The 13069-nt window shown below is 33.4% G+C and overlaps 1 protein-coding gene across 1 annotated transcript in view; it reads right to left on the bottom strand.

Moving 5' to 3' along the window:
* The window catches only part of LOC149793660 (uncharacterized), a 52672-nt gene that overhangs the window by 27542 nt on the left and 12061 nt on the right, over positions 1 to 13069 (bottom strand). Inside the window, exon 2 of the mRNA XM_089966448.1 lies at positions 1814 to 1895. Within this exon, the coding sequence (XP_089822574.1) occupies positions 1814 to 1895 (82 nt within the window). The remainder of the gene's footprint in view (positions 1 to 1813; positions 1896 to 13069) is intronic.

Below are 13069 nucleotides of genomic sequence, written 5' to 3'. Positions count from 1 at the left end.
CAGAAAAAGAGGAAATTATGAAACTTATTAAAAACTATTATGCCACACTCTATGAATCGCAAAATATAGCAAGGAATGAAATTGATAATTATTTAGAAAAAATACCATGTAATAAAATTAACCATGATTTTAAACAACTCTGTGATGATTTCATCACACAAGAGGAAATTTTAGAAAGCATAAAATTAATGAATAAGGGAAAATCGCCAGGAGGAGATGGACTCTCTGCAGAATTCTATATGACATTCTGCGGAGATTTGTTGCCCATTCTCGAATGGTCATATAATAATATAATTTTAAAGAATATGGAAATGGCAGGGACGATGAAGGAGGGGATAATTATTTTAATATACAAAGGGAAAGGGGATAGGGAAGACTTGAAAAACTGGAGGCCCATCTCCCTCCTTAACACAGACTATAAGATTTTGAGTAGGATCCTAAGTAATAGACTTAAAAAAAAGGGGATGGGGATATAATAAATGTAAATCAAACTTGTGGGCCAAAAAATAGGGACATACAAAGCAATATTTTAAACATAACCGCAATAATTGATTATTTACAAATTAAGGGACAAAAAGCTGCTATGGTACTTTTTAATCAGGAAAAAGCCTTTGATAGAATTGAACACAATTATATACAAAAAGTCTTGGAAAAATTTGGATTCGGAGAACCTTTCCGAAAATGGATTAAAATACTATATAATAATATAACATCCAGAGTACAAAATCATGGAGCAATGACAGAACAATTTGACATAAAAAGATCAGTGCGGCAAGGGTGCCCCCTATCAATGCTATTATACGTAATAGCAATCGAAATGCTAAGCATTAGCATAAAACTAAACAAAGAAATTAAAGGTATAAAAGTTCCAAATATTACAGATGAAGTGAAAATGCTACAACATGCAGATGATTGCACCAACTTTTTAGATGATCCAAAATCCTTTGAGTACCTAATAAAGGAATATGGAAAATTTGGACAAGCGTCTGGATCTAAAACAAATCATGATAAAACAGAAATATTAGAGATAGGTAACTGGCGTGGTAGGCATTCAAGCATACCAGCCCATGTATTCAAAGATACTGTTAAAGCACTCGGGGTGTGCTTTGGCAAAAACGAAGAGAAGGATAACTGTAAAAAAATGGAAAGTGAGATAAAACGGAATGTCGATATCTGGGCACTTACGCCGTTATGTCTAATGAAACGGGCCCAAAAATGGCCAAAACATATATGTATACAAATCTGAATTATATGATGAAGTCCACCAACATAAGTAACATAATACTGAATAACATAGATAAACTTATAATTAAATATATATATGGGATTTTAAACTACATTATGCGATAAAAGAAACTTTGTACATAGCAAAAGAATTGGGGGGAATAGGGATACCAAGTCCCATAATTTTAAAAATTACCAATATTTTAAATAGATTTAAACGACTGAGTGACGAACCTAAATTACCATGGGAGGGGATATATATATATATATATATATATATATATATATATATATATATATATATATATATATATATATATATATATATTGGTTTGGTTTCGTTTTGCGGAACAGGGAGAAACTATTAGAAACACCTAGGAAGTATAAAAGTATAAAAGAATTATTAATGAAATATAGGGATAAAAAAAGAATTTTGGGACCAGGACGAAAAACTCTCATATAAATGGATTCGGAATGACATAACCAAAAATATACAATGTAAAGTCGAACGTGAAAATTTATACGTTAACTGGAAAAAGTCATGGGGGCACTGTTCACAATTAGGATCTTTAAAAATACAAAGCCTCACCTTCAAATACATGCATGATGCGTGGTTGACAGGAGAGGTTGCAGCGAGACGGCAGATGGTCAGAGCACCGCCAAAATGTCCACTGTGTAAAATAGGCATTTTTAATAAAAAAAACACGTCATGTTAAATTGTAGGGAAACACAGAACGATAGAAAAATTATAATTGATGAAATTAACATAAACAGTAATTTTAAACCACAATGTCTACTATATCTTGATGGTGATTTTAGCAAAGCAACTTTATATAAAATTTCAAGTTTTATTGTTAATAATATTAAAAAGTGTGGCCCAATTAAATTTTAACTTAGGAAATACCTCAAGAGGTAAAGTACAGATAATGATGCCATGGGGCTATGTCACATGGCGCTACGCGAAGTGAACAGGCCCAGGGCAGAATCTGGAAAGGAACCCCTCTTGAAATTAATTTTAAACTGAATATCTATCCTTTCTACCACTAACTTCAACAAATATTCTTGTGAATTGAAATTGTTTAAATTTAAATTTATTTTAAACTTTAAAAAAAAAATGTATGCAATCAGAATTTCGGATTGCAACTCAAATCAAATTAATTTTTTTTTCTTTTCTTTTTTTTCTCACTGTTGGACCAATTTAGAAATATTTATAATTAAAAGATAGACTAGCTCCATGGGGGAGAAGCATAATAATTAAAAAAGATGTGAACCCTTCCTGGAGCTCAGTCTAATCTTATTAAGAAAGGTGATTTAACACATTCATAAGAATCAATAAGATTCAAAAATTAAGGGGACATCACCGTTCTTCCAAATTCATAAAAGTATAAAAAAAAAAAGAACTTCCGTTGTATATGAACACGGAATATAATAGGAAAACTTATACACTACAAGAATTTGATCCAACAAGCTATCCCAACAAAAACACAATATAGCATACATAACCCATAACACAAACATATAACAAACATGGGATGTAGGAGACCCTGGCAAGGTCACAGGAAAAACAAACTAGGGGAAGTTAAACCGAGAGGATAAGCGAAATCACTCTCGGAGATACTCCCCTATAGATACACTAGGGATTGGAAAAAATACCCGAACTCCTAATTCACGTTATAAAAACGATGAAATAATACATTACAACAAATCTGGGGGAACACAAAAACACATAAATAATTAATGTAATTGTCTGGTGCCCCCCCCCCCCCCCCAAAGACACTTCAACTCCAGTCAAGGGACAATTCGCCCCCAATTCATGCATATTGAAAATAATAATTAGCACTAATATTAATTTCCACTAATCACGCCATTATTCATTGACGTCTACAATTAAAGAAGATACCAACACATCTCTAAGTCGCCGAAAAAGATGTCAACAGTTAATTATAATTAAAGTCACGTTTATTAAGCTAACGAATGCATGCTAATCTGAATGAAAAGAAATCACATTTACTGCACACAAGAAATTTGCATAAAAAATCCGATTTGTTTTAGAAACAATAATTATCATACTGCTAATGGTCATTCCCACTAATCATTCATTGATGTCTGCAATAAAAACAAAATGTAAACAGTTAATTATAATTAAAGTCACTTTTATTAAGTTGATCAATGCACGCTAATTTGAATGAAAATAAAAAGATTTGAAATTTAAACGCATCACACGCTTAAATTTGTAAAAACAAGAAGAAAAAAAAAAGAGTCACACGTGTGTAAATTGTGGATTAATTTAAAGTAATTACAGTTTATATTGTGACATTTCGATCGGATATATTTTGGTACAATATGAACTGAAATGTGTTAATTGTAACAATAGCGTTTTAGCCTTGTGTACAATATCATAATCATGTCAGGCCTCGTTAGCTTGTTTTGTCTTGTAATATATGCGGGAAATGTCAGCATCGCATTTGCGATACAGGTTAGTGTAATGATTCATTATCCTTTTTTATTCTGTCAGTCTTCCTCTCTTAAATATTTATTTATTTATCTATTTCTGAATTGAACATACCAAGTAGCATAGATGATGTTTGTATATTCATACATTTTAGATAAAAAAGTGTAGATATATTTTTTTTTCCTTCAAGCTTACCAACTTCATACAGGTAAAGTATTTCTTTATTTTTAGAACATAATGTAAATAATTAAATATTGAATCAATTAACGATTAGTAAAAACATCTTACTAATTTCAATAGTTCAGGCTCACTCCAACATTGTAAAGTATTAAATGTTTGACTTTAAATGCCAGTTCTGTAGTTTCCCAAATTATTTCTAAATTAATTATTAATGAGCATGAAGTTAGTGGCGAAATCTTCTATGCAATAAATCAATGCTGCGATTACAGATGCATGTAAATTCTTAATAACATTTAGCTTTCCAAAACAATATATATTTTATGATTAGTAGTATATAGCTTTATTAATTACGGTGTATTTTCCATTTAGTGATTTCATGTACTTTGGTTTCTATATAAGTTTAATGTCCTTGAGGACGTTTGCGAAAATCTCTGTTTTTTGCTTTTCGGATTTGCACCTCCAGACGCTGTCATGTATGTGACAAATGTATTCTTCTTTTGTTAACTGGTAATTCGCGCTGTCCTAAAGAGCGCTTCTATCAACCATGAAATGGACTTGTGTCACGCTGAAAAGTTTATGTATTAGATCTTGCGCGTGTCGTGGTTTCCAGTCAAACGAAAAGTTGTAGAATGTTATTGATGGATACATTGTCATTAGTCAAAATTCATGCGTTCAGTATTTTTGCAGCTATCTTTTTGAAAAAATATTATGTAGTTTTGGTTTCAAGTTATTTATAAAGTATGGTGCAAATGTCGAATGCTGTTTACTGATGACTGTTTCCAAAATTTCCGATCGACGTTCAAAATCTATTGTAGTATTTGCGTCTGTGATAACACTGGTATCAAATATTTGGGTCTTTATTATATCACGTTCACCCTTTTCCACCCATATTTTATTTTGAAGGAAGTGCCTGACATTATCCTTCAGATGCCTCGTGCAAAGATAGCGTGTAACCGAGGGGAATACGGGCTCTATTGGCTTGGTTATACTCTTCTCATCATCACTTCCAAATTCCATAATTTCAGAGACTCTTACTTCCATGGACTCAACAACTCTATCTAGCTCTGTAGCAATATGTTCCAGAAAGTTCTTGTAAGTTCTCTTAGAAGCGTCTGTATACAGGACATATCGGATGTTCGTTTGTACTGTTTTCGACAACTCTTTGATACGTTATACCATTGTTTTACTCATCAATAACTCTTTGATACGTTGTACTATCGTTTTACTCGTCAATAACTCTTTGTGCAATTTATTTTGTAAATATAATGCGAAGAAAGCACAATTTGCTAGAGAACTCAATAATCAATAAATATGCATTACTGTTTGATAGTGTTGATAATGGCCTGATTTACTAAAAGTTAATTTTATATTTTGTTTATGGAAACATTGGAAAGTTATTTTGGTAAAAATAAATGTAAATTCGATAGCTCATATATATTTTTTTCTTCTGATTTCAGCTAGAAACTTGCTATATTAAATAAATGCTAAACGATGAAAATCTACCTTTTATATTCTATTACTATGCTTGCGAAAACTTTAATAACTTCTAAAATAAACCAGTTAAGTGTGTTTCATCGTTTTTCTTCTTTTAATCAGTCTGTAATTTGGGTAATATTTTTGACATGTCCTGTCGATTTCGCTATTGAGACAGAGTAATTCATACAGATAATTAAACGACTTGATGGTTTGTGAATTATTGTTGATACTTAATTGTCTATGTGACGGTACCACTCATTAAATGGCCTGTATAATCAGTCAGTTTAGATAAATTACATCTGATATATCAAGCACGATATTGATGTAAAATCGAAAGGAATTACAGAGCGACTTTCCTTCACGGCTACATAAAATCAAGGGAAATCACTCGTGTAGAGCTTGTAACACTCTTTGGTCGTGTATTCTAAACGTCTCTAAAAAATGTTGATGCACGATTTAAAATTAAAAATTTGTATATGAACAGTTAATAGCAAAATAACTGAGAAAAGTATGGTGCATAGCCATTAAATAAGGAAATTGTTTAATAATATTATAAAATTAAAGAGATTTAATGCATAAGAGTTAGTTTCCGTAGGTTATTAGAAATAGGGACATCAACCAGTACTATTAATCACTGATGATAGCAATGTCCGTATGTGTTTTTGGTGGGTTTTTTTTTCTTTCGCTTCTTATTACGTTTTTGAGAGCTTTGGTGCCAATATATGTAATATTGTGGTGTTCTTGGAGAGTCTTGGGGTGTCCTGGGGTGTTTCTTCAAAATGTTCTTTTCAACCTTATTAAATTTAATCAATTTATCAATTTTTGGACTGTACTTTAGATAAATAACAACAAACAATAATTACTGAACATTCATTATTACAATGAATTGATTAGATGACGTGGAATGTAGTGTAGCTTATCATTAATTTTACTATACTTTATTATTATTTACATAAATTAGCGAGTTTGGCATATAGGTATAAGGAAAAACATGAAAAGGACTGTCAATTATGATCGCAAAGTGACCTATTCCTTCGACCTATAGACACAAATCTCATTAGTTTCTCAAAGTGAGGGATAGCTACATATTCAGCTTCATTATTGATATTTTTCTCGTTGCAGGCGGCTTCATTCAGCATTGATCACATGCGTGTCATGGCCAAACGAGAGTAACAACTTCTGCCGCCATTACGATTGGATCATCATCAATTAAACCCAGCACAACATTACATCTACTTCGCAGCACTTGGCTACTTGGAAGAAAATGTCAACAAAGACTCCCAAACGTATCGGCCTTTACTGACAACAAGAGATGGGAACTGTTTTTTAATGCCCTTTCCATCGGATCGTGTAGTGCAGAGTCTATGTGTTGTGAAATTAAAGTGCGCACCTGCATAGAAATGGCCTGTAATTAACAGTTTTACATAACGCAGAATTATTCAAAAGATTTTCTGTTGTGTTCACCTTCGTTTGTAGATGCTCTCATGAACTGTGCTAAGACTGGTGCATATTCTAGTGCGTGGACCATCCAGGCTGCAAGTGATTCGCTGAATTGTAACATCAACGCTTTGTACCCAAAAAAAAAACGGACCTGCCGACTACATAGCACAACTCTTGACGAAAACACATGTGCCACAGTGCACAAATGCAACAACGAAGTCACTTGAGTTTTGTGGTCGAGAATTGGATTACAGGGCGGTCGCATCTGGTTGCCGAATCATTTTGTGGCACTGGTTACATGTAAAAATGAAATGGTCAGCACACCAAATAAGTCAATGAATGGTATGGACCTCACTGTTTATGTGGTTCTGGATAATATGAACAATACAGAGAAAAGAAAAGAACATAATTACAAGCCTGCACAATACTGGAATGACTGTGGTGTATGTGACTTAAAGAAGACTCGCGTGTGTGAAACTAAATATCTGATAAGAGAAGATAAGAAATTGTGTCAAGTTCTAGTCAAAGAAGATTTGATTTACACAGAAACACATGTAGCGGGAACAAGGAAAATAAAACTGCTGCAACCATAGCCACCCAGGTCCGAGATAATTACATTCGTTAGATATTATGCAACACTGAACTTTTTTTTTAAAATTACAAAAAACGTGTCACCTGGATACACGGTTTAAAGTGTAGAGATGTCGCCATCGTGGAATATATCGGAGACTATGACGTTACGCTGGTTCAACATGGGAATGCAAAAATCTGCTCAGATGGTTATGAAAGAACGAATCCACAGGTTAATGGATAAAATTAGAGAACTTGCAGAACACCAGAAACCGACACATGTGTACGCCAGGATGACTGATCCATCCCATAATATATCTGTAGATTATCCGCGTGATCTCAGACAGTGTCAGAATATTAAAGCAGGAATAAAAGCGGAGAAGATAACCAAAGGAAGCTCACATAATGTCGCCGACGAGTTATTGGATGTTTTGAGAATGATGAGTGAACATCATCCCTACGTAGCTGAAGTTATTCATTCCCGAGACAACGCTCTTCCTGCAATTATCTGCTACACAGAAGCACCATTGGCCGACTCTAAAACGTTTTTAGAGTCCGGAGCAGGTGTGGTCGGCATTGACAGAACATTTTCCCTCGGGAACTGTTTCGTAACAACCACAGCATACAAATCGCATAAAGTGCTGCGGAAGGTAACAGGCGATGCGCCAATTTTGTTGGGGCCACTGATGCTCCATTGGAACGGTCGTCAACAGAACTATTTCCGGTTCTTTTCCCATCTTAGAGGTGTGCTAGGTATTGAACTTAAAAATGTGGAGATGCTAATGGGGACTGACGATGAGAAGGCAATGGTCAACGCTATTGATCTGGCTTTCCCTGATTGCAAAAGAAAGCTGTGCACGAAACACATCAAAGACAATCTTATCCGTCAAATGACAGAAAAGATTCCCAAAAACACTAAGGAGCGGACATGTATCGTTGAAATGATCTTTGGATCAAATGGTGTTGCCACAGCCACTGACTCAGCAACTTTTGACGAACGTAACCAAATCTTGAAAACTAAATTGACTGAAAATAATCACGGAGATATTTTGGTCTATTACGAAAGATACATTCAAGAGAAAATAGCAGAACATGTTGTATCCAGTGATGACCAACTTTGGACTAATAATAATACGGAAAGCATGAACAACCGGTTAAAGGTCTTACCCAATTGGCAACCAAGGAAAACGAACGAACTCATAGAAAAAATAGATGAACTGACCAAGGTCCAGCTCGGCGACCTTCGCCGATCTCTTTACGGGACAGGCAACTAAATCCTCAACACAAAATTCTCCCGATGTAAAATAATTAAATTATCATGGAATTCCAAATCTAAGGAAGAAAAAGACGATATATTCGTGACATTTTTGAAGAAATCCCACCTTAAATTAACAACAGCGGTCACGTCCTCTGACGGCATGGACACTGTGTTGAAAGCCCCAAAATTGGCAAAAAAGCTAAATAAAAAAACACGGTGCCGGGCGACAAGGACTCAGAGAAAGAATTAGAAAATGTTTGTTTTGTCTATGATCATTATTTCTTATTTATTATTAATTTAACTCAGCGCAAAGGAACAGTTTAAAACATGTAACCAGTTGAGAATCTGTGATTATTCATTGTAGATTTGATTGGCCGTTGCCAAATCCATGTTCAGCATTTTTGTACTAAATATGAAGACATTATAAAAATGGTATTTCATAATTTAAAACAATTTGAATATGACATAAATATGGAAATATATGTTAATCTGGCTTGTTGTACATGCCTTCGTTATTCTAATATACAAATTCTCCTTTTCTTCCTTCTCCTTCCATCCTGACCTCTTCCTGTGCCGCTTCTTATACTATTATCTTCTCAGCTTCCCCTTAAGAGTTTAGTGCCATCTCTACGTGCGCCCCGGGAGAAAGAGACATTTGGCGATTTTAAATATTTTCTTTTCTTTTTCTCAAGATAATTATATTTTTCTCCAAATAATAGCAAGGATATAATATTTTGTTTTGGTATACCCATTTACGTAAGTTTTCGCTGTTACCAGCTGTAATTATTATCGTGTTGTTTCTTTGACTATGGGCAATGTCGCGCCCAATAAACTTTCTTCCCCAAGACGTATCGGTCCTACTAAACACAGCAAAGACGCGCGAAGACATATATAACTATTGTGAATTACGCTCAATATTAAATCTTGCATTTTCTCAAACATTTTGTTATTATTATTTGTACAATATTGTAACATTCTAAAAATATTTGATAATATATAGTGTTGATACACAATTTATGTCAATAAACATAACAGAACTAGAAAATGTTTGCTTTGTCTATGATCATTGTTTTTTATTATCTATTTAACTCAGTACAAGGATAGAAACGTTTTTAAACTTACAATAAACATTTTACATACGATTTTCTTATTATTCGAATTCGAACTTTGCCGCCAAATTTTATTGGTTATTTAATTTGGCATAATTATGTTGAAAACTAATCATTCAGTTTGGTAAATTTATTCGTCAATATAATTTACAATATAAATACACTTGTCTAAAATGACTTTTATGACTGTCAGTCTTTGTGAGGCTTTGTTAGGCTTTGTATGACTTTGTCTGGCTTTGTGTGATTAGTCAATATTGAAAAAATTGCACTTTCTTTCGATAAGTTCAATGAACAATGTATATAGTAATAAACAGTTTACGTATGATTTTGTCATACTTTGTTATTACTTTATCATTATTCAATTTCGAATTTGTACTCTGTCTTCCAATTTTCGGTCATATAATTTTGCATAAATATGTTGAAAACTAGTCTTTCGGCTTAGTTAATTTATTCATCAATATAATTAAAAATATAAATACGCATTTTTTATTTGACTTCACATGGCTTTGTGTGGCTTTGTCAGGTTTTGTCTGGCTTTGTCAGGCTTTGTCGGGTTTTGTCTGGCTTTGTCGGGCTTTGTCGGGCTTAGCAGTATTTAGTAGGACCCCAAAAATAGCTAGATCTGCCGCATAATTCCTCTGCACTTGATTTCTAACTTAGAAATGTACTTTTTAAAAAGCAGCATAATTCATACGGTATGTTCACTGCAAGCCAAGTACAATGCATTTATTAGATAAATTGATTGATGTTATGTAAACATATTTATTAATATTTATTTGCGTAAATCAAAATGAATCTGATAGGCTTATAAATGTTGATTCCAAATATAAACAAGACAACAAGTTTCAAAGTTTTACATCATTGCTCAGCAATAGCTGTTCAGTTTAGGAAATATGGAAACTTCATTTTAATAGTCATTAATACAGTTTATAATCTATTTGTACAAGTTAATGTCACAACCTGTCTTAAATTTAACTTTAAACCGATGAAAGTGATGGGAAAATATACTTACTTTATTCTTTAACTTCGCCAATTTCGCTGACGAATTGTTGCAGAAACCTACAACATCTTGAACTTTCCCATCCAGAAGACTGAATACATTATTGACAAACACATTCGTCACAGATTTATTTGTGGTCTTGATGCTTACGTATTTTACCGTGCAGAACGATTCAGAAATATCTGTGTCAACATCCTCCATTCTTAACACTCTAATGAAACTGATGCTCAGCCAGCAGCTCGGGTCTATTTATAACGGTTCGCAAGGTCAAGCAATTTCTCGAGAAAAAGCGCAACAACTCCGGTCTCCCTAAACACAGTAATGGACCGTAATGTACGGTAATGTACAGTAATGGAGAGTAATGGACAGTAATGGGCTGTAATGGACAGTAATGGAGACGAAAATACTATAACGTAAGAGAAATTACAGGAATAGAGTAAATTACTGGAACTAGTTTTATAAGATTTATATGCAGAAATTGATTATTATTTTTGTTCCATTACGATTGTTATTTACAATTTTACATTCCAGACCACATGAATCACTATCCCTCTGACTATATCATTCTTTCATCCCTCTAATTCTATGTATGTATGTCAACTGGTAAGTTAAAAACTTCTGTCCAATCCATTTGCTCTGTATACGCACATGTGATCTTTTGGGGAAATCAAATATGTATAACAAAACAAAATATATATGTTGGCACTTGTGAACGGTATACACTGATCTATTTTATCAAATAATATTAATATCCAATATGCAAATATTCCTTATATAAGAAGGTTGCAGTTAAACCAAAAAACAGTTTTCTATTCACCGTGTTAAAGTTTTCAATTTTGTGGACGTTTGTGATATCTTGGATGTTATCAAAATGGAAAAAGGAAAGAACAAGAAACAGTTTCCTTGCGGTGACTGTAAAAAAAAAATTGTGAGTCGGGCTGACTTTTATGTGAGATACGTCATCTTTTGAATTGCTTATAAATTGTTTAGTTTCCATTTAATGATCTTTAATATATATCATTATTATTATATCATCCCTGCAAATTCTTTGAGCTGTCTGTACAATCATTCATTTGAATATGCAAACCTTCTGTTATCTGTGTTTAACATTAAACAGTATCTACATAAATTACATAATTGCCAATAAAATGTATCAGTTGTTGCCGTTTAAAATAAAAAGAGTGCTTCAATAATATACTTTCATATGTTAAAAAGAAAGATGAAAGAAGCGATTAGAATTATAAATAACATGTTCCCAAGCATATATATGTCCTGTTTATGTAATGTTAACAAAATCACATGTAAAAATTAATTAATAGCAGTAAATTTCTTAAATTCAGTTAAACTTGGTAAAGTAGATGTTTTTCAATATTAATTGCATTTTATCATTAGCTTTATTATCGGATTGATTATTGTATGTCACTGATCGCAAAATGATGATTGTTAGTCTTTAAATTATCATTATATCTTTCCGTCTTATAACTGAGTCTTTGATAAGAAAATTTGACCAATTTGATGTTATTTGCTGCAGATTGTATGCCGGTATGTATTTTGAAAATGGTCAATGTAATTTAGTAAAATCAATTTAAAAGAAGAAAATGTACTGAATGTCATAATAACATTTTGGGTGATGAATTCCATTACCTCGATAATACATGTCTCTCTCTCTCTCTCTCTCTCTCTCTCTCTCTCTCTGAATGGTATTCATGCATCTCAGCAACTTTATTGCCAGATGATACATGATAAGCATATTAGGTATTTTACTGTAGTAACGTATTATGCTGTTTCTGTTGTGTTTTTTTGTTTGTTGTGCATATCATCCATGTTGTAATGACTCAAGCCATTTTTAAATTATGTCGGTAATATGCTCCCTAGAATTATTGTTGAATTGTTGTTTTTCATCAGGCCGTTAAATAAAAGTAGTTAAGTGGGCCACCATAGGGACAATGGGACTTAGCATTACAAGACCCCTTGGGCAACTCTAGCGTCAAGGGAAAATTAACATGGAGAAAAATCGTGGGACAATCTGGCGACAAGGGAAATTAACATGGAGAAAAATCGTGGGTCACTCTAGCGACAAGGGGAATTTAACATGGAACTATAGTGTGGGTCTGTCTAGCGACAAGGGGAAATTAACATGGGAATAGAGTTTGGGTCTGTCTAGGGACAAGGGGAATTGAACATATGGAAATTGAACATGGTGGGTCTGTATAGCGTCAAGGGGAATTGAACATGGTGGGATTGTCTAGGGACAATGATGGTAGAGGGTCAAACACAACAGAGACAGAAACATACATACACTAGTACAAGCATGAGATTTATATATAAAGCATTACCAAGACCTGAAATCTTGCTGGGGT

The sequence above is a fragment of the Sinohyriopsis cumingii genome, chromosome 8, assembly GCF_028554795.1.
Source record: "Sinohyriopsis cumingii isolate HCF-2022 chromosome 8, ASM2855479v2, whole genome shotgun sequence".
NCBI lineage: Eukaryota > Metazoa > Mollusca > Bivalvia > Unionida > Unionidae > Sinohyriopsis > Sinohyriopsis cumingii.
The sequence above is the reverse complement of the archived record's forward strand: the minus strand, read 5'-3'. Positions and strand labels throughout refer to the sequence as shown.